This window comes from Erinaceus europaeus, chromosome 16, assembly GCF_950295315.1.
Source record: "Erinaceus europaeus chromosome 16, mEriEur2.1, whole genome shotgun sequence".
Taxonomy (NCBI): Eukaryota; Metazoa; Chordata; class Mammalia; order Eulipotyphla; family Erinaceidae; genus Erinaceus; species Erinaceus europaeus.
Genome location: NC_080177.1, coordinates 69096423 through 69120963, shown reverse-complemented (window position 1 = coordinate 69120963; position 24541 = coordinate 69096423). Strand labels below are relative to the sequence as shown.

Below are 24541 nucleotides of genomic sequence, written 5' to 3'. Positions count from 1 at the left end.
CTCTTGCTCTCCCCTGACCCCAGGGCCCTCCCCCAACTCACATCGAAGATCTCAAAGCCGGCGATGTCCAGCACCCCTATGAAGTACTGGCGAGGCTGCCGGGTCTCCAGGCTGGCGTTGATGCGCGTCACCATCCAGATGAACATCTTCTCGTACACAGACTTGGCCAGCGCCCCGGTGGAGTAGTACACCTGCTGCACACTCTGCCCCTTGGTGACGTATTCGTTGCCCACTTTCACCCGGGGGTGGCACAGCCCCTTGAGCAGGTCGGCTGAGTTCAGCCCCATGAGGTAGGCGGACTTGTCGGCATCTGATGGAAAGGCAGCAAGTGCATTACTTCCTGCCCGGGGCTGGCCTTTCTGAAGCCAACCCCTCTCCCAGCATTCGGACATCCTCACTGGTCACCACGTAAGCGTGTGCCAGTCACACTGGAGACTGGGACTCTCCCCCACAGTACCCCGTCTTCACATCTACTGGGGCTCTGGACTAGACCTTTGCCAGCACTGCAGTGAGCTTCTCACCACTGGAATGGCCACTCCTTTTCAGGGTGGGGGCTGTGGTCGCTGGGCCCCAGTGTTCTTCACCCCTCCCTCCTTTGCCTCCCACCCCAGGACTGACCAGGGAATCTAGGTCTTACCAGCATGGTAAACATGGGGTGGGGGGCGGCCATGCACGCTCACACACACACACACACACACACACACACACACTGAAGCTCTCCAAATATGTCACCCACTATCCCATCTCTCTTTAGAACATGGAAATTTGGCTTAATGTCAAGAGTTTTGTGGTAGCTGGTTTGTGCTGTCGTGTTGGTGTTTTGATCTGGAAGAGGTCCCTCAACACTGACCGAATGGAAGCTTCTAGGCGTTTGTCTAGCACCATCCACAGCTACCCTCCCAGACTTCTCAGAGGACTCATGCAGTAGCCCTGGAAAGGCTCTCAGTCCATTTCAAAGAAACGCAGACCCAGTGAGGTAGGTGATGTGTGGATGCCCCAAGTGGTATCCAGGCCCCTGTCTGCTGCCTCCCCAGGAGAATATGGTGTACAGCCTATGCAGGGCTCACCCAGGGACTGGGCACCACTGCCGTGTTAGTGATGGCACTGCTCTGGGCATGAGCACAGGAGGCAAGGGCCCTTGCTCACTGGACAGGAGATGGGGTTGAGGAGTGGGTGGGATAGTGGGTGGCCTCCCTGTCTCTGCCCATTGCTTCTACATGCTGTCTCCACCATAGCCCTCATCCTGAGCCTCTGCCCCATAAGCCTGAGGCCCTCCAGAGCTAACCTGTCTGGGAGGCCTGGCTTGTCTCTAAGGAGGAGAGAGCTGGAGGCAGGCAGACAGGTAGGTAGGGTGGGTACCCAGCTTGCTCCTGGGAAATGACCCCATCCTGGACCACCTGCTTCTCACACCTCAAGCATCCTCCCACTTCCTCTATCAAGAGGTGAGCAGTCTGCTGTCAAATGAGCTGGTCAAAAGCTGCAGGAAGCACCATTCTCAGGGATGAGGAGATGGCTCCCCGAGCAGAGTTTGTGCTTTAGCATTCATTAGGACCCGGGTTCAAGCTTCTGGTCACTATAGGGGAGCACTTGCACACAGGAAGTTTCATGAGTGGTGGAGCAGTGCTGCAGTGTCTCTCCTTCTCTCTTTGCCTCTCTCTTCCTCTCTGTTTTCTCTCACTCTTCCTCTCTCTCACCCTCAAAAAAAAAAAAAAGTCTCCCAGGAGTGGTGATATCATACTGGCTCAAGAAAAACTTTGTTGACATAAAGAAAAAAAAAAAAAAGGAAGAAAAGCAGGCAGTGCATTTTTGGTCGAATGCACAAGTTAATATGTACAAGGACCTGCTTCAAGCCCCAGCTTCCAACCAGCAGAGGGGGAAGCTTCTGGAGCCCTGAAGCAGCACTGCAGATCTCTCTCTCTCTCTTTCTCTCCTTCCTCTTAATTTCTTTCCAACTCCATGAAGAAGGAGGAGGGGAAGAGGAAAAAAAAAAAAAGAACAAATGAACAAAAGGCACCCTTTTGGATTTATTGTGGAGAGCCTCCCCCCAGCAAATGTCCCCAGCAGGGGGAGACCCTGCACCCAGTTCCTGCCCTCCCACCTTCGGTGCCGTCAGGCTCTGCCTGCTCCTCCCTCTGCTTCTGCTTGAACTTCATGTTCCCGTAGTGCATGATGGCCCCCGTCAGCTTGTACACACCGGCCTTCTCCTCAGCAGTGAAGCCCAGCACGTCAAAGGCACTCTGTGACAGAAGGAGGCATGTGGGTGGGGGTGGGCGACTGGAGCAGGTGGCCCAGAAGCCCCGGGACCCTCACTCACTGCCCTTCACTCACATCCGTGGCCATGAGCTCCTCGGAGTCGTTGATGGAGGCCACAGTCACCTCTCCCTGGGACACGAAGGCATAGTCGTAGGGGTTGTTGGTGATGAGCAGCATGTCTGTGTGGGCAGGAGGCAGAGAGGAGGGAGAAGGCATGGAGGGGAAGGGGCCCAGGAGGACAGAGGGGAGGACAGGAGCAGGGAGAGAGGATGAGAGTCAGCAAGGACCAAGCAGAGAATCCAAGAGTCATGGAAGTTGGAGGGAAGGGTCCCTGCAGGAAGAGCCAAGGTCTTGGGAGGTGTGGCAAGAAGAATGGGGTGGCCCATCCAGAGGAGAAGGGGGAACAGCCAGGAACAGGAAGGATCAAGTGAGCAAGGTGCCAAGGCCCGCGGGTGAGGGAAGGAGCCACTGAGCAGACTCAGAGAGGAGGGAGATCTTGGGGGTGGGAAGCAGGGGCTGGGCTCACCCAGCAGCTCTGGCTTCTTGTTGGACAGGATCTGGTAGAAGATGTGGTAGTTCCTCTCAGCTTTCAGCTGGAAGATGACCCGAGACTTCTCCAGGAGGTCTGTGGGGAGAACAGGGAGGGAAGCTGTTAAGACAGGAGAGAGAAACTCTGGAGAAGGGATCCTGCAGCAAGTTGGAGGGAGCCAGGGAAAAGATAAGGGGTGGAGGGGTCTGAGGAGATAGCGCAGTGACAGACTCTTATGCCTGGGGCTCCGATATCCTAGGGTCAACCTCTGGCACCACTGGAAGAGCTCTGAGAAAAATAAATGATGGGGTGGGGATGGGGGTGTGAGACTGAAGGGAGTCGGGCAGTGGCACAGCGAGTTAAGCGTACATGGCGCAAAGCATAAGGATCCCGGTTTGAGCCCCCGGCTCCCTACCTGCAGGGGAATTGTTTCACAGGCAGTGAAGCGGGTCTGAAGGTGCCTTTCTCTCCCCCTCTCTGTCTTCCCCTCCTCTCTCCATTTCTCTCTGTCCTATCCAACAACGACAACATCAATAACAATAATAAAGCCAGGACAACAAAAGGAAAAATAAATAAATAAATAAATAAATATTTAAAAAAGAAAGAAAAAGATACTGAAGCCAAGAGGTAAGTGTAGACGGGGCCAGAAGGTGGAGAGATGATGTGGAAAGAAGATAGATAGGGAGGCCCAGTGGGCATCCCCCTCTCCCAAGACCCTCCTTTCCCCAGTACTCACAGGTCTCTATGTCTGCAGATGCCAACTTCCCAGTGGCTCCAAAGTGGATCCTGATAAATTTCCCCTAGGACAAAGGGACAAAGGGACAAAGTGAGGGAACAAGTCAGAAGGGGCAGGATGGAGAGCTCAGTCTCCACACAGTCCAGATGCTTCGGCTAATTCTGGAACATTTGGTGTGTTATAGTAGGACCAGTAAAACAGGGGAAAGGATGCACATCGTCATGTAGAGCCCAGGAACTCCCGATGATAACAAGGGCACTGGACCAGACGCGTAGGAGGCCTCCTGTTTGCCCCTACCCTTCCCCTGTACTCAGTAATCCTCCCACTAGCCTCTGTTCCACAGAGCAAATAGGAAACCAGGAAGTTAGTCTCTGTGTTCTGTTCCCACTCCCAGAACAGGGGTGTTGCAAAGAATTCTAAGGAGAAACCTATCGATTGACTCTGAGTCAATCACCAGCATCACTTGGAACAGCCGCGGTGATCCTGGGGCTCCTTTTCCTTCTATCTCCTCCTTCCTTCCTTCCTTCCTTCCTTCCTTCCTTCCTTCCTTCCTTCCTCTCCCTCCTTCACTCCCTCTCTCCTTCCTTTCTTTCTTCCCCCCACACCCCTAGAATTTTCTCTAGGGCTTCCTGCTTGTAGAATTCTATTTCTCCTAGTGGCCATTTATTTATCTATTTATTTGAGCTTTTACTCGATCACTACTTAACTCTGATTTATGGTGGTGCTGGGGATTGAACCTGGGATCCCAGAACCTCAGACATAAAAGTCATTTGCATAAACATCATGCTGTCTCCCTCAGCTCCAGTGGACTCTTTTTTTTTTTTTTTTTTTTATCTTAGATAGTAACAGTGAGGCGAGAAGTGATACCATGGTACTGCCTCTTGCTCCCTTGTAGTGGCTGGGGCTTTGAACCTGAATCCACATGCATAGTAACATGTGCACTCTGCTGGTTGAGCTGTCCCCCCCACCTCTGAATTTCTTTTCTTGAATTGCTAGAACGTGGAGCCAGTTTGAGCAGAGAGGGCTCAAAGTGTGTGTGTGTATGTGTGTGTGTGTGTATGTGTGTGTGTGTACAGCCCAGAGTGAGCATTGTACACTCAGGTGGGTGTAGTGATTGTTAGCAGAGCAGCAAACAGCCCTCCCACCCAATACTTTTTGTCTAGGTCACATGAGGCCACTTGGCCATAGTCAAGGTCACTCACAAAGCGAGAGGAGTTGTCATTCCGCAAGGTCTTGGCGTTGCCGAAGGCCTCCAGGGCGGGGTTGGCCTGGATGATCTGGTCCTCCAGGGTGCCCTGGATGAGGGGTTGGGGAAGGATTGGGGTTCATCTTGTGCTCATTCTGGGAGTGATGGGGGAGTAGGGGTCTGTTGGATCCTGGGGAGTTGGTGGGGGGACCTGCAGAGTGTGTCCTGGGGGAAAAGTTCTAGGCACTGAGCCAGGGGCTGCTGTCACCACCTCCTGCTCCCCGGGGTCAGGCTGGGTGATGAGCAGCCTGGCCTGGACCCCTCGTGCTGAGCCCCTCCGCACCTTGTTACTGCTGGTGTTGTCCTTCTTGCCACGGTCCCCTATGGCCGCAATGCTGGCGAAGTACTGGATGACACGTTTCGTGTTCACAGTCTTCCCTGCCCCGGATTCTCCGCTGAAGGACCGGGACCGTGAGGACTGAAATCCCACCGTTCTCCACCGGGATTCAGCATTGCACCCTCTCCCTGTCAGAGCCCAGCTCCTCTGCTCCCTTCTGTCCAACCCCTTTCCTAAGCCTTCTTCCACCACCCTCATTATCTGTCACCCCAAAATTCTTCTAGCTCAAGCCCAGCACCCAACCCCCTCTGCCACCACAACTTGAAGCCCCTCCCCACCTCTTCCAATGAGCCTGAGTCCCCCCACCCCAGCTCCTATGCAGGCCAGTGGGGCTCACTCACGTGATGAGGATGGACTGGTTCTCCCGATCTAGAAGGGAGCAGAGGCAGGGGTTCAGGGCTCAGGGCCCAGTCTAGGGGTGCAGGGCCCAAGGGGCGCAGGCTGGGCCTAGGCTCACCCGTCAGCATGTACTGGTAGGCGTTGTCCGAGATGGAGAAGATGTGGGGCGGGGCCTCACTCCTCTTCTTGCCCCGGTAGGCAGCCACCACCTCTGCGTTGTACACGGGCAGCCACTTGTAGGGGTTAACGGTCACACAGAAGAGGCCCGAGTAGGTCTGGGGGGGCAGCCAAGGGGGGGAGCCAGTTACTGGTGATGAAGAGGAAGGGGGTGACGGTTCCAGAGTGAGAGAGAGAGAGAGCCCAGGAGAGGAAGAGAGAAAGGAGGGGGAGGGCCAGGCTGTGACACTCCCGATGAAGCGCACACATTACAATGCACAAGGCCCCGGGTTCAAGGCCCTGGTCCCCACCTGCAGGGGGAAAGCTTCACGAGTGGTGAAGCAGGGCTGCAGGTGTCTCTCTGTCTCTCTCCCTAGCTCCCTGTCCCCTTTCAATTTCTCTCTGTCTCTATCCAATAATAAATAAATGGTAAGTAAGTAAATAAATTTTTTAAGAGAGAAGGGAGGGTGGACAGTGCACCGAAGGGGGGGCAGCCCCCAGGGGATGTGGGGAGGAGGACGGAGTGCAGGGGTGCAGAAGCTCTGGGCCTGGAGGGTCAGGCTCCCGGCACTGGGGGCGAGGGCGGCGGGAGGCCTCACTTACGTAGATCATCCAGGAGGCGTAGCGCTCCTTGAGGTTGAAGAGCACCGCGGGCTCGTGCAGGAAGGTCAGCATGGCCATGTCCTCGATCTTGTCGAACTTGGGCGGGTTCTGCTGCAGCACCTGGTCCTCCTTCACGGTCACCGTCTGCAGAGGGACCGTGGGCCAGGGCATGGGGTGAACACACTGCTCACTGGCCTCACCCACTCACCTCCTCCGTGACCTGGCCTGGCTCCCCAGTTCTCCTCTGCTGGCTGCCCCAGCCCCAGAGCTCCCAAAGGACACTGTCCTCTGGTGACTTACCCATCTGCTCTCCTCACCCTAGGGACTGTTGTATACTCCCTGTGCCTTACTACTTCCCTAGACCCTGTGCCCATAGTCTCTGTTTCTGATGCCAAGCATAGAGCCAACAAGATAGCTCGCCCGAACAGTGCACCTGTTTTGCCATTTACAAGAACAAGGTTCAAGTCCTGCCTCCACCACATTGGGGGGAGATTTGGTGCTATGGTGTTTTTCTCCCTTACTCTGTTTTTTTAATTTAATTTTTTTTCCCCTTTTGTTGCCCTTTTTTGTTTATTGTCATTGTTGTTGTTATTATTGTTGCTGTTATTGCTGTCATTGTTGTTGGATAGTACAGAGAGAAATGGAGAGAGGAGGGGAAGACAGAGAGGGGGAGAGAAAGACAGACACCTGCAGACCTGCTTCACCGCCTGTGAAGCGACCCCCCTGCAGGTGGGGAGCTGGGATCCTTAAGCTGGCCCTTGTGCTTAGCGCCTTGTGCGCTTAACCCACTGCGCCACTGCCCAGCTCCCTCCCTCACTTTTTTTTTAAATGTTTTTTTATTTATTTTTATTATTGAATAGAGACAGAGAAAAATTAAGGGGAGAGAGGGGGGATAGAGAGAGAGTAAGAGACAGAGAGACACCTGCAGCCCTACTTCACCACTCATGAAGCTTACTCCCTTGCAGCTGGGGACCAGGGGCTTGAACCCAGGTCCTTGCATACTATAATGTGTGCGTTAACCAGGTGCACCACTGCCTGGCCCCCTTTCTCGCTCTCTATTAGAAACATTCAGCCTGGAGCAGTGAAGCCCCAATGATGACCCCCAAAAAAATATCTATGGCTAACTTGGAGGGGCTGATAGCTCTCACATACTTTCCCTTAACCCTGAGCCTGACTCCCAGGGTCAAACCCTGACCCTGTAGAAGCCCTATCATTTATCTATTTTTTAAAGATTTTATTTATTTATTAATGAAAAGATAGGAGGGGAGAGAAAGAACCAGGCATCACTCTGGTACATGTACTGCTGGGGACTGAACTCTGAACCTCAGGCTTAAGAGTCCTGTTCGAGTCCTGTTCTTTATCCACTGTGCCACTTCCCAGACCACTCATTTATCTATTTTTAAAAGCATTTTATTTGCTTATTTTTTATGAGTGAGAGATACATAGAGAAAGATACAGAGAGAGATCAGAACACTGCTCAGCTCCAGCTTATGGTAGTGCTAGGGATGGAACCTGGGGCCTTCGAACCTCAGACATGTAAGTCCTTTGCATAATTATTATGCTCCTCATTTGTCTGTTAACATGGGGGAAGGGGCCAGGTGGTCATGCTCCTGGTTGAGTCCACATGCTACAATGCCCGAGGACCCAGGTTCAAGTTCCCAGCCTCTGGCAGGGGGAAAGCTTCACAGGTGGTGAGGCAAGGCTGCAGGTGTCTCTCTGTCTTTCTCCCTCTCTGTCTCCCTCCTCCACTCTCCATTTCTCCCTGTCTCTACCCACATAAATAAATAAACAAATAAACAAACTATTAACATGGGGGAAGAACAGGTTCAGGAAGGGAGATGCATGGGACATTGTGTCTGTCCCTTCTTTACCTATAGAAATCCTTCTCAGAGGACAGAAAGCCCCCAGCACCTTCTCAGCAGGGGCCATGTCCCCCAGAGGGGCTGGTGTACCTGTTCATGTCCACCTGAGAGAGTGGGAGCTTACTCCAGAGAGCCTTGTTCTACACCCTGCTGGCGCTGGCACAAGGTCCCTCGGCTCTCACTGCAGGTGCACAACTGCTGTCTCTTCCCTGTCCTGGGTACCCTGCCCCACGCACCTTGCCATTCTCTGTCTCGGCCGTGACCATGCCCCCTTCCCGGGACACGATCTTGCCCTTGACGAACTCCTCCTTGTCATCGGGCAGGAAGCACTCAGTGCGGATGTCAAAGGGCCGGGTCTGGGCCTCCAGCCGCTCCTTCTCGGATTTGCGGAGGTACTGGGCTGCAGGCCCAAAGTCAGCCATCTGAGCGTCAGTCATCTTGTTGCTCCTCTGGGGCAGAGATTGGGAGAGCAGGGTCAGTGGATGTCATATGTCCTCTGCATCCCCAGTCCCTGCTGTGGCTCGGCTCCGCCACTCTGAGAAGCAGCTGGTGTGGGTGCAGCCCTCCTATCAGGCTCTGCCAGCCTTGTCCTCTGAGGGATTCTCTCTGTGGGTCCATGTGGTGTGAGATATGAGGGGGCTCATTAAAGAGGGGGTGCTGAGCTATCTGGCAAGCTGGCCCTCAGCTTGCCATGCTCTGCCATCTGCAGAGAAAATCAGGATGTTTCTTACCTGGCTGGCTGTCTGCTGAAGATCTTGAAGAGTCTGGATGTGGTAGAGTCACAGAGATGCAGCTGAAGAGAGAGAGAGGGAGAGACAGAGAGAACAAGGAGAATAAGGGATGAGGAGATGGGCCTGTGGGAGGAGAGAGCCTGGGGGGCATTCACGAAGCCTCAAAGAGCAAGATGTGAACAGGACAGGAGAGATGTTAGGGGCAAGAGGCAGAGAGGCAGGGAAGAAAGCTGGCAGCATTGGCATCAGTGGGATGGGCAGGATGGAGAGAACACACAGAAGAAAGGAAGGAGACACGGGCATAAAGTGTGATGGTGACAAGTATCCACAGCCATCAGGATGCAAGGGAGCAAGAGGGGGCCAGTGTGGAAGGTGAGAACACAGGAGACAACCGGTGGGGAAGAAATGCCGAGTCAGAGAGGAGAAGAGGGTCTGCCCTTGTCCGGCAGGAGAGGCAGGTTGAGCAGAACTCCTGGGCCCAAGTGACTGCACCCCATTCTCCACCATGGCAGAGGCCCTTAAGCTGGGGTTCTGTGGGCTTGTCACAAAGTTCTCCACCCAAGATCCCCGCTCTTACCTGGTCCGAAGGAGCATGTGTCACTGCTCAGGTCCCTGCTCTTTATAGCCTGCTGCCACCACCCTGCCTAAATTTGGAGTCCTTGGGGAGGGGGGTTGAGCCCTCCCATCTCACTCCCTTCACCCCTCTGCAGCTCCTCCTCCCTTGATCCCTTGGCTCCGAGGTGACAGGAGGACAGCAGGGCCTCCTGATTTGCCCATGAAAGGTCTGTCTCTTTAGCCCCTCTCGCTCCCGGACCTTTTTTTAGTCCTTGGGCACATTCCTCTAGCCCAAGGCCCATGATGGGCAGATAGTGGCAATACAGGACCTCCCTCCACCACCTCTCACTCCTTGAGGCTCTTACCTTGGTTATTTTTAACCTGGAGGGTAAGTTGAGCACACTGAGTGGGGGTCACCTTCTCCTGAGGCCCCAGGCGTGCATCCAGCCTCCCTTCTTCAGGCCACTCTCTCCACTCCACTCAGATCACCTCCTCTCCTGCCTGGAATCACACTGTTCTGGGTGGGGGTGGGGTACAGGCACTGGATCCAAGACACCCAGGGAGGGAATTGTCTGTCCAGTTCTGTGACTCAGTTTCCCTTTGCCAAGAAAAGGAATTCTGGGCTGCCTTTTCCCTGCACAAATGCCACTCCTGGTGTCCTTGTCCTTGTCAGGCAGGTATTGGGAACTCCGGCTGTGCTAGTTTGAAAGTATACGTCCCCCCCTCCATCCCCCCCCTCAGATCTCAAGACTTGGCTGCATACCATTGCCCCAGAGCCCTTGCAGGCCCGCTCTTATCATAAGCTTGCAGGTTACACACAGGCACACCTGCTCCTGCAGGCTTTCCTGCTTGCTCACGGAGATACACGCTTATTTGCATATGTAGACTCCTGCCTTCCCTCTGTCCTCCTAGGCTCCGTGCCACAGAGCTGGTGGGGGTGGCTGGAGGTGTTAATCCTGGGGGGCTGAGGGAGGAGGGCTGGGGGTTGGGGGGTGCTCCCTTCTGCCCTACTGGGTAGCCAAAGGGGTCAGGTGCTGTGAGGCTGGCTGGGGCGCCCACAGGATTGAGGATTTACACCAGCTGGGCCCTGTGTTCTGCATGGGTGCAGGCTCCACAGCTTGTGCCTCCTCCCCAGGTAGAACTCTTTCCCTCCTTCCTGGGTCCAGACTCACAGCCCTTCTAGGGTGTGCCCCTGCCCTCCCCTGCTCCCCCTTCGCCCCCCACTCTCAGAAGCTCTAGGTATTGGGCCTTCAGCAGCCATGCCTGTTGTGACTAAGTAGATATTGTGTGCAGGAAACAAAACCAACCGCACCCCACCCCACCCTGCCTACCTCCACCCCACCTATACTATACCCCCATCTCTCCAGCACCCTCACACCTGGGGGAGCACCTTCCCTGGCTGTGCCTGTCAGTATAGCTCCAGAATGTGGAGGTGGGGAGGACAGACAGAGGTCAGCTCCGGGGATGGGGGAGCACTCCCTTTGGCACCCCCCTCAGACCCCCCCCCCCCAGCTCCTGAAAGCCCCCTACTGTCTAGGCATCATTATCATTGGGGATACAGCCTCTACGCTGCACCCACTGTCCTTGGAGGGACCCACACCTATCCACAGGGCCCCATAGCCTGCAGGTGCACAGGCCCGTCCATCACCCCCAGGGGATGCAGCCTGTCCCCTGCTGTAGGTCACCCAGGGCTCCAGCTGAGCTCTGGTTAGCCTCCGTCCTGTGCGTCACTGCCTCCTTCCTGCTGCCCTGGGACATGATAAGAGGCTGAGAACACCAGATCAGGCAGGGTCAGACCCAGGTGACAAAGACAAGGCTCCATCCCCAGGGAACCTTGTGTTCCCACAAGAGTGAGGGGTGGGGGTGGGGGTGGAGAGAGGAGCAGGCAGGGGTTGACATGGTTCCAGAGCTCTGCCCCTGTCTGTTCTGGTGTGGTCTTCTCTTCCTCTCCAGGTGCCCTCCCTTCCATGCCACTCACAGCCACTGGCTCCCCACAGTCCCTCGGCTGCCCCCCAAGCAGCTCCTCACTCTGCTGGAGGCCATGCAAAGATGATACCACAGAGACTCCTGCTGCAGAGAGGGGACCCAGAGCCCAGCATCCTCCACCCACACCAGGCCACTTTCATGCTGAGCTCCCAGCCCCTCTGTCCCTGGGTCTGACCTCCCTGTCCCCTTGCCTGGGACCTCTGCCCACCCCAGGTCCCAAATGCCTGCACGCCTGTCTGTCCTCTGGAAGCCTGGCCCCCTCTGCCTGACTGTCTGGCCTGCACGCCTCGCCCGCCCGGGCTTCCTCCTCCACTAATCTCTGGGATCAGCTATCCTGCTTGTCCCGATGGAAAGGTGACCTGGGAGTCTGCAATTTGCCTAGCATCACCCCCTCAGCTCTCCCTGTGTCCCCCTCTCAGGCTCACCCCCTGTCTCCTCTCCTGCACTGGCTCTGTGTCTGTCTTCACGCCCTGCATTTACTGCACTGGTCAGCACCTCCCTTTCCGATGTGTCCCCCTCAACGTCTCTCCTCACTGTTCTCCAGGCAGGAGATTGGGATGGGGGTGATGAAGAGGAAGGGAGGGTGAGGGACTACAGAGCTCTCCCGAATCTTTAAAAAAATGATTTACTGGGAGTCAGGTGGTAGCGCAGCGGATTAAGCGCACGTAGCATGAAGCACAAGGATCGTCTCAAGGATCCCGGTTCGAGGCCCTGGCTCCCCACCTGCAGAGGAGTCACTTCACAAGCGGTGAAGCAGGTCTGCAGGTGTCTATCTTTCTCTCCCCCTCTCTGTCTTCTCCTCCTCTCTCCATATCTCTCTGTCCTATCCAACAATGAAGACATCAATAACAACAATAATAAAACAAGGGCAACAAAAGGGAAAATAAATAAATAAAATTTTTAAAATGATTTACTTTGTTCATTATATGGGAGAAATTTTCACATGAGACAGAAGGGGGAAAGAGAGAGAGAGAGAAAGGGAATGAGTAGAGCATCATTCTGGTACATCTAGCACCAGAGATGGAACCAGGAGCCACAGGTGTAAAAGTATGATACTCAGGTGATTCATTTTCCCAGCTGCTGTCTGTCTGTCTATCTATCTATCTATCTATCTATCTATCTATCTATCTATCTATCTATCATCTATCTATTATTTTTTCCACCAAGGTTATTGCTGGGGCTCAGTGCTTGTACAATGACTCCATAGCTCCCAGAGGTAATGTTTTCCCCTTTTTCTTTCATTTTCTGATAGAGACAAAAAGAGAGGGAGAGAGAAACACACACACACACACACACACACACACAGAAAAAGATGCCCACAGCACTACTCTACTGCTTGTGAAGCTTCCCCCTGCAAGTGGGGACTGGAGGCTTGAACCCAGGTCCCTGTGTATGGCAATGTGTGTGTGCTCTACTGGGTGGGTGTACCACCATCCAGCCCCACTTCCTGTATCTTTCGCTTTGTTGATTTCCCTGCCCTTTCCCCCATTTCTTTATCCTTTGTCACCACCCAGTACCCCCAACCCGCCTTCTCCTCACCCCAGTGCCACTTTGTTCAGGTCTTTTGTTCCCCCTCTCTGTCCTCCCCTTCTGCTCTGCTCCAGGGGCAGCAAGTGGCACTCAGAGCAAAGTGGTTGGTGGTCTGTGTGTGGGGACAGTGCGGGGTGGTGGTGGGTTCAGCCCAGGGCTTAGCCAGTATTTCCAGCAGGAGGACAGCTGTCCTGTGACCTCACCAATCTTTGGACCCCAAGATGTGATGTCCCAGATGAGGCAAAGACAACAGAGGCTGGGGGAGGGGGAGATGAGCTGGCTTGTTTGCGGGGGGGGGGGGGGGGGGGGGGAGGCGAGTCTTGTTCCTTTCTTCACCTCCCAGCCCCCTAATGACCTGCCCCCTAGCTTCCCCTCCCTGGTCACATGTGCTTCCCCTGTCTCCCACCTTTCTGCCTCCCCTTGAGAGAACCTGCCATAAATGGACTTAAGGAACTCATCTTTCAGCAAGACCTGGCCAGGAGGGACCAGAGGACCAGAGAAGGATCCCCCCACCCCGCTCCAGCCACCCACCCATACACACACATGCCAAGGAGACTGGCAAGAAATAGTCCTGCTCGTTGAGAAGGGGTTATCACCCTCCAGAGGTGAGTGGGAGGCAGTAGCAGCTTGTCCTCAAGGGCAGTGGGTGCCCCTCAGACATACATGGGTCTCAGATCAGGGCTTTGGGGTTTTGACATCCCTGCCCAAGTGGGCCCCGACTCAGAGGGCCAGAAGGGACAGCTCACAATAAGGAGTATGGGTTCAGTGTGGGTCAGAACTGGGGTACAGGTTCACACATCTGCCAACCTTAAGGATTCCCTGGAAGCTGGGGGGTGGCCTACCCAGTTAAGTGCCCATAGTACTAAGCCTGGTTGAGCCCCTGGCTCTCCACCTGCAGAGGGGATGCTTCACAAATGGTGAAGTAGGTCTGCGGGTGTCCATCTTTCTCTTTCCCTCTCTGTCTTCCCCTTCCTCTCTCAATTTCTGTTTTATCTGGTAAAAATGGAAAAAATTGGCTGCCGGGAGCAATGGATTCATAGTGCTAGCAATGAGCCCCAGAGATAACCCTGGAGGAAAAAAAGATTCCCCTAATCTCTAAGAGTCAACCCTGGGTGTTTCAGGGAATAGTGGGGGACAGAAGTCACCTGCCAGGAGGAGGGTAGGGTAGGAAGGAGCTCCCAGCCGGTGCTGCAGGGGAAGAGCTCAGGCTCTCACACCCCAGGGAGGCCTACTGGGCCTGGTGTTTGGAGCTGCCTCACCCTTGTGCAGTCTCCCTCCACACACACACCCAGCCCCATCCCCTGTCCCTGGCCACTTGTCCCCATCTCCCTATGACTGGCAGGCAGTGAAAAAGAGTCCAGAGGCAATATCTTGGTGTGAAGGAAAATTGCTTTATTCTGCATCCTCCCAGAGAGGGACTATGTAGGGTTTGGGTCTAGGGGCTGGTTGGCACCCTCAGGGCCCAGCAGGTCCAGAAGAGGTGGCGAAGCTACTCCTCATTCAGGCCCTTTGGAAAGGAAACAGAGGCTAGGTGAGTTCCAGAGGGGCAGGTGCTAGGCACAGAAAAGGGGGAGTTAGGGTACCCAGTGGGGTGCAGGGCCTCTGTGTGGCCTGGGGAGACTCCTGGCAATAGGAAAGATGATTTGGGAAGGGTGCAGAGGTCAAGTTCTGGGGAGAGGGAGGTCTGTGAAGCCCACTGGAGAACCAAGGTACAAGGTTGTGTGTAGCTGGTCCCATGTGGAAGAGAAGCAGAGACCAAGAGATGGGGGAGAATAAGGATATAGATTGAGGGGCTGGGTGGAGGCAAAGCACATATGCTACTGTGCACGGGGACTCGAGTTCAAACCCCAGTCCCTGGGGGGAAGCTTCATGAGTGGTCAACCAATGCTACAGGTGTTTCTCTACACTTGTCTGTCTCTCTCTTCTTTCTGAATTTCTGTTTCTCTCTAAAAAAAGATAGTGGTCTGGGAGGTGGTGCAGTGGATAAAGCATCGGACTCTCAAGCGTGAGGTTCTGAGTTTAATCCCCGGCAGCACATGTACCAGAGTGATGTCTGGTTCTCTCTCTCCTCCTATCTTTCTCATGAATAAATAAATAAAATCTTTTAAAAAAAGATATAGGGCTCTCAATAAAGGGAAATTTTTTTTAAAAAATAGGGGGGCTGGGCAGTGGCACAGTGGGTTAAGCACACATGGCGCGAATCACGAGGACCGGCATAAAGATACCGGTTCAAACCCCCAGCTCCCCACCTGCAAGGGACTTGCTTCATAGGTGGTGAAGCAGGTCTGCAGGTGTCTATCTTTCTCTCTCCTCTCTGTCTTCCCCGCCTCTCTCAATTTCTCTCTGTCCTATTCAACAACAGCAATAGCAACAATAACAACAACAATAATATCAACAACAAGGATAACAAAAATGGGGGCGGGGAGGGAAAGATATAAATTGAGTCTGTACAAATTGGAACCTTCTAGAGTTTCTGGCCACCCTAGAGCCTCCATCCAAGGGAGGCTGGCATGAGCTGGGACTCACACAGTCATTGGAAGAAAGTTAGACATCACAGAGGGCGAAGCTGCCTTGTTGTCTGGAGCTTTGGGGGGGCGGTGCATGAAGAGAGAGGTAGCCCTGATGTGAAGGGCTCTGTTTCAGGGGCAACTGATCTCACAGGAGTGACCAGCAAGGCTGCGGCTGGCGGGGGCGGGGGGACCCACCTTGGTGCCGATGTCGCGGCTCTTGGCCCGCAGCTTGTTGACCTGGGACTCCGCGATGTCTGCGCGCTCCTCTGCCTCGTCCAGTTCATGCTGCACCTTGCGGAACTTGGACAGGTTGGTGTTGGCCTGCTCCTCCTGCAGGGTCGGGATGTGTGTTTGTGAGTGACCCTGGTGGGCCTCAGCCTCTTCCTCTCTCCCGCAGGACTTGAATTATATCCCCACCTCCACCTAGACTCTCCCCCCAGTGAGGCCACTCACCGCCTCCTCGGCCTGGCGCTTGTAGGCCTTGACCTTCAGCTGCAGCTTGTCCACCAGGTCCTGCAGTCGCACCAGGTTCTTCCTGTCCTCCTCCGTCTGGGGGGAGGGTGGTGAGTGGTCAAGAGTGGAGATGGCACAGTCATAGGAAGCAGCCCCCTCCCCACGTTTGTCTTTACCTTGAATGTAATCTCCTGAACCACTTTCTGTTCTTCACCAAATACTTGAGTACTTTTTATAATTTCTTGCCCTCCACAAAGGTGTAAATATATTTATTATTGTTTGTTTATTTTTATCTTTTTATTTATTTTGCCTCCAGGGTTGTTGCTGGGGCTTGGGTCCCTGCACTGAGAATCTGCTGCTCCTGGAGGCCTTTTTATCCCCCTTTTGTTGCCCTTGTTGTTCATAGTTGCCACTATTTATTACTGTTGTTGTCATTGCTGTAGGTGTTGTTGGGTATGACAGAGAGAAATCAAGAGAGGAGGGGAATACAGAGAAGGGGAGAGAAAGAGATACCTGCAGACCTGCTTCACAGCTTGTGAAGCAACCCCCCTGCAGGTGGGGAGCCGGGACTTGAACCAGGATCCTAAGACGGTCCTTGTGCTTTGCTTCGTGTGTGCATAACTATTTTTATCTTTTTTAGAGATATAGAGACAAAGAAAGAGAGATGCCATAGCACTGAAGAAAGCTTCTTTCAATTTGGTAGGGGCTGGGCTCAAATCTGGACTGTGCATAAGGCAAACAGCACCTTATTCAAGTGGGCTGATCTGCCACCCCAACATCTCTGTTTTTTTAAAAAAAGATTTATGTATGTATGTATGAGAGAGAGAGAGAGAGAGAGACTAGAGGACTGCTCAGCTCTGACTTAAGGCAGCTCAGGGGATTGAGCCTGGAACCACTAGGGCCTTGAATGTGCAAGGCTGATGGCTGTCACAGTGTTCTCTCCCTGACATGAGGTGTAGATTTTTAAAAGATTTTTATTGGGAGTCGGGCGGTGGGTTAAGTGCATGTGGTGCAAAGTGCAAGGACCGGCGTAAGGATCTCGGTTCAAGCCCCCAGCTTCCCACCTGCAGGGGAGTCGCTTCACAGGCGGTGAAGCAGGTCTGCAGGTGTCTATCTTTCTCTCCCCCTCTCTCTGTCTCCCCTCCTCTCTCGATTTCTCTCTATCCTATGCAAAGGGAAAAAAAAAAAGATTTGTATCAGCAAACGGTTTGGAGAGCTGAAGAGATTCCTAAAGCTGTGCACAAAAACAACAATAGTGTGTACAGTGCTCTAGGGGGGAGGTCCTTGGAAGTCCTGGACCTGCTTCCAGAACACATTCTTGTTCTAGAACCAGCCTGTGCTGGCAGTAACTTTGGGACTGTAAATCTGACTGAATCTCTCAGGTTGCTGGGAAATGTCATCAACTATTTTTTTTAACTCTTTAAATTTTTAAAAATATTATCTTTATTTATTTAATAGAGACATCTAGAAATGGAGAGGAAGGGAGAGATAGAGGGAGAGAGACAGAAAGATACCTGCTACACTGCTTCTCCACTCACAAAGCTTTCCTCATGCAGGTGGGGACCGGGGGCTTGAAGCCTAGTCTCTGCACACTACAATGTGTGCACTTAACTAGGTGTGTCACCACCTGGCCCCAGGAATGTCTTCACCTTGATGTAGATTATGGACAAGTAAGTACACATCGAGGGATGGGAGCCTTCTGGATTGGAACAGAGACAAACTCTGAGTCTGATGAGAGAAAACACCCTAGAAAACTAAGGCCTCATCTGCCAGGAGAGCTAAATAGTTCCAAATTTGAGTCAAGGCTTTGGTGTGTTGCAGTGGCAAGGGCACCAGCCAGAGCTTCGCTTCGGGTTTGTTTTCCAGTAATCTGTGCCACCTGAGCCTTATCAGGGCTGTGAGTGTGGACAGGCCGAGGGTGAAGCTGACAGGAACAGGTCAGGAGACTCGGATGCCGACCTCAGAGCTGGGGACACTCAGGACACAGGACGGCGGTCACAAGCTGTTCTCTTCCTCTCACCCTGGCTGAGGCCACCAGAAAGCATGGCGCTCCTCCAGGGAGGCCGTCACCTGGGTGCCAGGCCCGGGGGCAGACAGCCTCCCCCTGACACAGCCACCCGCACCCACCTGGTAGGTCAGCTCCTTGATCCTCCGCTCACTCTTCCTCATGCCCTTGACCGACTCCACGTTGCGCTTCTGCTCGGCCTCCAGCTCGTTCTCCAGCTCCCGCACCCGCGCCTCCAGCTTCTGCAGCTGCTTCTTGCCGCCCTTGAGGGCGATCTGCTCAGCCTCGTCCAGCCGGTGCTGCAGGTCCTTGATGGTCTGCTCCATGTTCTTCTTCATGCGCTCCAGGTGGGCGCTGGTGTCCTGCTCCTTCTTCAGCTCCTCTGCCATCATGGCGGCCTGCGCATGGTGGGGGTGGAGGGGTAAAGAGCGTGGCCCAGGCCTCAGCTCCCTGAGGCCCTCCCTCCTGCACTCTGCAGAGCCAGCTGGGTGTGAGGGCTCAGGTGTCTGGCTGGTCCCCAGAGCCCAGGCTGGTGTCCTCGGGGGAGACGCCGTGACGGGCCCCCACTCACATCTGTGATGGCCTTCTTGGCCTTCTCCTCGGCGTTCCTGCACTCCTGCACCGCCTCCTCCACTTCAGACTGCAGCTGCGTCAGGTCCAGCTCCATCTTCTTCTTCTGGTTGATGAGGCTGGTGTTCTGAGGGTTGGGGCAGAAGGAAGGACTGAGCGTCTGTGAAGGGCTCCTGGACCTCTGCTGCTCTTCTCTCCAGAAATGCCCACGGCCCCTCACCTGGGAGTGCAGCAGCTGCACCCGCTCACTGGTCTCGATCAGCTCCTGCTCGGCCAGCTTGCGGGACCGCTCTGTCTGCTCCACCACGGCCCGCAGCTCCTCCAGCTCCGCCTGCAGCAGGGTGTTGCGGCGCTCCACGATGGCGATGTTCTCCTTCAGGTCATCGTTGGCGTGGGCCGCGTCATCCAGCTGGATCTGGGTGTCCTGCGGGTCAGAAGGACAAGGAGGAAGGGGGGCTGCACAAACTGCAGAAAGGAGGCCACAGTGGACAAAGGCAGGTGGGGACCCCACAAGGTGGCTTGGGAGGGGCCTGTGGTGTCTGGTGACTCTGAGCATGAGGGCCATAGAGCTGCAGTGGCTACCGCTCCCTGGCTGGCCACTTGGAGGCCGGTCCTGTGTACACCTGAGGTGAATTCCTGAGTGTCCACGTACCTTCAGCAGGCTCTGAAGGGTCTTGAGCTGCTTCTGGGCCTCGGAGGCCATGCGGTTGGCCTGGCTGAGCTGGATCTCCATCTCGTTGAGGTCTCCCTCCATCTTCTTCTTCACCCGCAGGGCCTCGTTGCGGCTGCGCGTCTCCGAGTCCAGCGACGTCTGCAGAGACTCCACCACCCGCAGGTGGTTGCGCTTGGCCTGCTCCATCTCCTCGTCCTTCTCGGCCAGCTTGCGCTCGATCTCGGCCTTGACCTGGTTGAACTCCAGCTGTGCCCGCAGGATCTTGCCCTCCTCGTGCTCTAGGGAGGCCTGGGAGTGTGGGGGGGTGGGCATTGAGAGTCTGAGCTCAGTGAGGATGCAGAACACAGGGCTTTGCTCATTAGCTGGGGACATACTGTGTGCTTGGTGAGTGAAGGGGGTGGCTCATCCAAGAAACAGGAGGACAGGGCTGGAGAGAGGTGGTTAATAACATAATGGTTATGGAAAGAGACTGTCATGCCTGAGGCTGCAAGGTCCCAGGTTCAACATCCCCCATCACTGTAAGCCAAAGTTGAGCAGTGCTCTGGTAAAAAAAATAAAAGAGAGAGAAAGAGAAAGAAGCATAGGAAGAAGAATAAAGGAGAAGGTAAAAGCTATTAACAAATAGGCCCAAGACAAAGCGACTCCAGCCCTCACAGAGGAGAACAAGCTGTGAAGACAAAGAGAAAAATGAGCAGAAAAGTGTTGCCAAGGAGACAAGCGACCAGGCACAGAATAGGAGGAAGCCCAGAGAGGGAGGCCGAGGTGGGAGGAGGGAGGGCAACTGAAACAGAAAATCTTGAAGTAGAACAGGAAAAATTATATATATTTTAGTTTTTATTGTTAAAAAATATTTATTTATGAACAATAGACAAAGACGGAGACAGAGGAGACCAGAGCATCCTTCTGGTACATGCAGTGCTGAGGATCCAATTGGGAGCCATGTTTCTGAGCCCAGTGCTCCAGCCCCTGCGCCACCTCCCGGGCCACAGTGGAAAGTATTTTCCTTTTTATTTTTTTAAAATCTATTTTATTATTTTCATCATCATTTTTTTTTTAACAAAGCAGTGCTCAGCTCTGGCTGATGGTGGTGCTGGGGATTGAACCTGGGACATTTGGTGTCTGAGGCAAGAAAGTTATTTTGCATAACCATTATGCTGTCTCCCTAGCCCAGTTTTTTTTTTTTTTTTTTTAGGGAATGAAGGGCCTTATTCTGTTCAGTCACTTCATACAGACTTCTCCAGTGGCAACCTTGTGCACTGTGTTACACACTGAAGGTGAATCAGAAAACTAACCAGACAGGAGAGGAACAGAAGTCACACACCTGCCCCCCATGCACACACCTCAGCTTCTTCCAGCGCCGACTGCAGCTCCAGCTTCTCCACCTCCAGCTGCTTGCGCACCTTCTCCAGCTCGTGGAAGTTCTTTCCACTGGAACCCAGCTGCTCCGTCAGGTCCGAGATCTCCTCTGTGGGGCAGGCACCAGGCACTCAGAACTCAAATCCTCCTGCCCTTATTCCCTCTCCCCCCAATACCTCCTGCCCAGGGGCCCCAGCACACCCTGCAGGTTCTTGTTCTCCCGCTTGAAGGTCTCCAGGTGCTCCAGGGACTCCTCGTAGGCGTTCTTGAGCTTGAAGAGCTCGGTGCTGAGCGAACGCGCCTCCTTCTGGGAGGACTCCAGCTCCGACTGGGCCTCCTCGTACTTCTGCTTCCACTCGGCCAGGATCTGTGAGGACCGGGCTCAGTGTGCAGCCCCAGCCCGGCCCCTCTCCAGGACCCCCAAGGAGGGCATCCCCGGTCTGCTGTGGCCCTGTCCCAGCTGCCCGGCGCCCAGCCCACCTTGTCAAAGTTCCTCTGCTTCTTGTCCAGGGCGGCAGCGGCTGCGTTGGAGCGCTCCACATCCACCATGAGGTCCTCGATCTCGTTCTGCAGCCGGTGCTTGGTCTTCTCCAGGGAGGAGCATTTGGCATTGACGGCCTCCACGGCCTCCTCAGCATCCTGCAGCCGCTGGGCCAGCTTCTTCCTGACCGAGGAGGTTTGAGGGGAAGAGAGGTGGTGAGGGAAGAGGGTGTGCGTTAAAACTCATGGAAGCAATGGGGAACTTCTGGAATAATGCTTCTGGAAAACTCAAGACATGTTGACAAAGAAAAACCCTAAGCCAGGCCCCAGGGACCTGATCAGCAGCACGTGGACAGTGTAAGATGGGGGCAGATAGGAAGACCAGAAGCACCCAGGGGGGCCTCCTGGAGGCATCCACCTGAGTCCTGGCAGCCTTTAGACTGCACACACGGAGGATGAATAATCCCTGCAGTCCCTCCTCTCCTGCCTCAGCACCTGGCCCAAGTGGGAGTACTCTACCCTCAGACAAACCTTTTGTTCGTCTTATATTCGGATGAGAAACATAACGCGAGCAAAAAGCTTCTCTGAGAGGAGAAGGAGTGGGCCGGGCAGGGGCTGCCTGTGTCCTCACAGTCCGCTGAAAGTCCACATCTGCTGTGGACCCGGGGGCTGTGTCCCGCCTGCGAGGGGCCCCGCCAGAGCTGGCTGCCAAGACTCACTTGGCCTCCTCCAGCTCCTCAGTCCTCTGGATGGCGTCCGTCTCATACTTGGTCCTCCACTGGGCCACCTCAGAGTTGGCCTTGGACAGGACGCGCTGCAGCTCTGCCTTGGCCTCCGTCTCCTCCTCATACTGCTCCCGCAGCAGGTCGCAGTCGTGGCGGGCTGACTGCAGCGCGTGGGCCAGCGCGTTCTTTGCCTGTGGACAGAGGGCCGTGGGGAGCAGGGCTTGACTTTCTCCCCGAGGCAACTTGCTTCTTGCCCCTTACCTCACCCCAATTCCTTTACCCTTCCACCCCTCAGCTGGGGGCCTAGCACATGTGCAGTGTCACAGCTCTGGGCCACTTTTTCATTCCAAGACAAGACAGCTTGGAAAAGAAAGACCACAGCATTGGAGTTTCCCTTGATGATATTGCATCTCCTGTGTGGTGCTGGGCCTGGAATCAGGCCTGCATTCATTTTTTTATAAATATTTTATTTGGGAGTTGGGCAGTAGCGCAGTGGGTTAAGCGCAGGTGGCGCAAAGCGCAAGGACTGGCCTAAGGATCCCAGTTTGAGCCCTCGGCTCCCCACCTGCAGGGGGGTCACTTCACAGGTGGTGAAGCAGATTTACAGGTGTCTATCTTTCTTTCCCCTTCTCTATCTTCCCCTTCTCTCTCCATTTCTCTCTGTCCTATCCAACAACAATGATATCAAAACAACAGTAATAATAACTACAACAATAAAAGCAACAAGGGCAACAAAAGGGAATAAATAAATATTTAAAAAATTTATTTATTTACTAGAGACAGAGAGAAATTGAAAGGGGAGTGGGAGGTAGAAAGTGAAAGAGACAGAGAGAGACACCCGCAGCCCTGCTTTACCACTTGTGAATCTTTTCTCCTGCAGGTTGGGAGCAGGGACTTGAACCTGGGTTCTTGCACACTGTAATGTGTGCACTTAACCAGGTGCACCACTGCCTGTCCTCTCAGCCTGCCTTTATGGCAAGGCATGCATTCTACCAAGTGAGATATCTCTCTGGGTCCCTACCTCAACCTAATTTCTCTGTGTGTGTGTGTGTGTGTGTGTGTGTGTTTATTTACTTATTATTGGAGAGACAGAGAGAAATTGAGAGGGGAGGGGGAGATAGGGAGAGAGACAGATACCTACAGCCCTGTTTCACCTCTCATGAAGCTTTCCCCCTGAAGCTGGGGCCCAGGGGCTTGAACCCGGGTCCTTGTGCCCTGGAATGTGTGAAATTAACCAGTGGGCCTCCCTAATTTCTTATTTTATTTTATTTTTATTTATTTTGTATAGAGATGAAAAGAGGGAAAGAGGAGAGGTAGGGAGGAGAACGAGAGACACCTGCAACATTGCTTCCCCTTTGTGAAGCTTCCCCTTTGCAGGTAGGGACTGGGGGCCTTGAACCACGGTCCTTGCACATTATAATAAGTGTTCTACTAGATATGCCATCGCCTGACCCCCTCAGCCTAATTTCAACATCTTTCCCCAAACCTTCTCAACCTTTAAATCCCCAGTGGACCTGGACAACCCCTGGGAGCAAAGAGGGCACTGAACAGCTTTCTAAGTGCTCCATGCCTCACCCTGCCCTGCACCCGCGCTGTGCTATCAGCCCCTGGGTGAGGAGGAGACAAGGGTCAGAGGGCATGTCCCTGAGGCCACCAACCTCTAAGAAATGACTAGGATGTGAACTCTGGGCTTAAAAAAAAGTCACCATCTCTCCCTTTTGGCAAGCCCTGCAAAACACTGGGAATAAGCTCTGGCTTCGTGTCTTTTTCTAGTTTTCAGATTGCCTGTGCTCCCAGGACCCTCCTGAGCAGCGCTGGCATTTACCCCTGCACCAGCGAAGGCTACCAGGCCTGTCTAGTTTATGTCATCTTCTCTACCTGCTTCCTCTGACCCCCTCCCACCACCCCAGCAATGGCAGCTGGAACTCAGGACCCCTCATGTTCTTATGCCCAATGCTCCAGCCCTTATACCATCTCCAATTCCACAAAAAGAAAATGTTTGTACAAAGGGAATTGAGGGACTCATTCATTTGCCATTCATTTAAGCCACAAAGATTTCTTGAGTGCTGACTATGTGCCAGGCATTGGTAGATGCTGAGGGTGAACCAGAGAAGGACTGGCATGGAGGTTGAGTCAGCCAGTCGGCTCCTTACATGGAGGCCTCACCTTCACCTCCTCCTCCAGCTGCCGCCTCAGGTCCTCTGTCTGCTGTGTGTAGGTGAGCTTGCCCCGGGTCAGCTGTGAGATCAGCGCTTCCTTCTCATCTAACTGTCGTGACAGCTCCCCTGGAAAGGCAAAGTGGGTGGTTCACTGCCCTCCCCAGGCCCCATACCCATTCTCAGTGGAGGTGTGTGACCAGTGCATGTGTCCACCCAAGGCAGGGGCCTCGGGGCATCAGGGTAGACGGGGTTGGGGCCCACACAGCCCGGCTCTAAGCTGACCGTTCTCAGTCTGCAGTTTGGCTCGCTGGCTGCTGAGCTCATTGAGACAACGCTGGGCCTCCTCAGCCTTGCTGCGGTGCTCGTTCATCTGGTCTTCCAGGGTCCGGCACATCTTCTCCATGTTAGCCTGTGAGCGGAAGGAGGGTCACACAGTGGCTGCAGGGCACACTGGAAGGGGTGTGTGGGGCCCACTTAAAGAAGAAGGTAAGAGGGAGGTATGGGAGGGAAGTGAGGATAAGACAATGAGGCCAGAGGGATTGCTCAGTGTGAGAGGGGGCATGCATTGTCATGCATGTGACTCAGGATGGTGCCCCAGCACCACCTGGGAGGTGCTATGACACCAGAGGAAGCTCATATGCTGTGGTGTCTCTTCCTGTGTCTCTCTCTTCTTTCTTTTTAATTTTTAAAAAGGACACAAACTATATATGTATATATATATTATAGATTTTGTTTATTTATGAGAAA

The 24541-nt window shown here is 54.0% G+C and overlaps 2 protein-coding genes across 2 annotated transcripts in view; both read right to left on the bottom strand.

Annotated features, from left to right (window-relative positions):
* The window catches only part of LOC103126729 (myosin-6), a 31675-nt gene extending 22462 nt beyond the window's left edge, over positions 1-9213 (bottom strand). Inside the window, exons 1-12 of the mRNA XM_060175313.1 lie at positions 8793-9213; positions 8298-8510; positions 6200-6343; positions 5559-5715; positions 5443-5470; positions 5048-5159; positions 4721-4813; positions 3519-3582; positions 2780-2878; positions 2329-2432; positions 2099-2237; positions 42-310 (exon numbers count right to left, since the gene is read on the bottom strand). Of these exons, the coding sequence (XP_060031296.1) occupies positions 42-310; positions 2099-2237; positions 2329-2432; positions 2780-2878; positions 3519-3582; positions 4721-4813; positions 5048-5159; positions 5443-5470; positions 5559-5715; positions 6200-6343; positions 8298-8498 (1410 nt within the window). The 5' untranslated portion in view covers positions 8499-8510; positions 8793-9213. The remainder of the gene's footprint in view (positions 1-41; positions 311-2098; positions 2238-2328; positions 2433-2779; positions 2879-3518; positions 3583-4720; positions 4814-5047; positions 5160-5442; positions 5471-5558; positions 5716-6199; positions 6344-8297; positions 8511-8792) is intronic.
* Positions 9214-14234: 5021 nt separating this feature from the next.
* The window catches only part of LOC103128269 (myosin-7), a 28616-nt gene continuing 18309 nt past the window's right edge, over positions 14235-24541 (bottom strand). Inside the window, exons 27-39 of the mRNA XM_060175312.1 lie at positions 24077-24203; positions 23802-23920; positions 21630-21826; positions 20911-21094; positions 20632-20797; positions 20415-20539; positions 19054-19362; positions 18622-18825; positions 18403-18528; positions 17954-18229; positions 15827-15922; positions 15569-15703; positions 14235-14370 (exon numbers count right to left, since the gene is read on the bottom strand). Coding sequence (XP_060031295.1) covers positions 14353-14370; positions 15569-15703; positions 15827-15922; positions 17954-18229; positions 18403-18528; positions 18622-18825; positions 19054-19362; positions 20415-20539; positions 20632-20797; positions 20911-21094; positions 21630-21826; positions 23802-23920; positions 24077-24203 — 2082 coding nt within the window. The 3' untranslated portion in view covers positions 14235-14352. The remainder of the gene's footprint in view (positions 14371-15568; positions 15704-15826; positions 15923-17953; positions 18230-18402; positions 18529-18621; positions 18826-19053; positions 19363-20414; positions 20540-20631; positions 20798-20910; positions 21095-21629; positions 21827-23801; positions 23921-24076; positions 24204-24541) is intronic.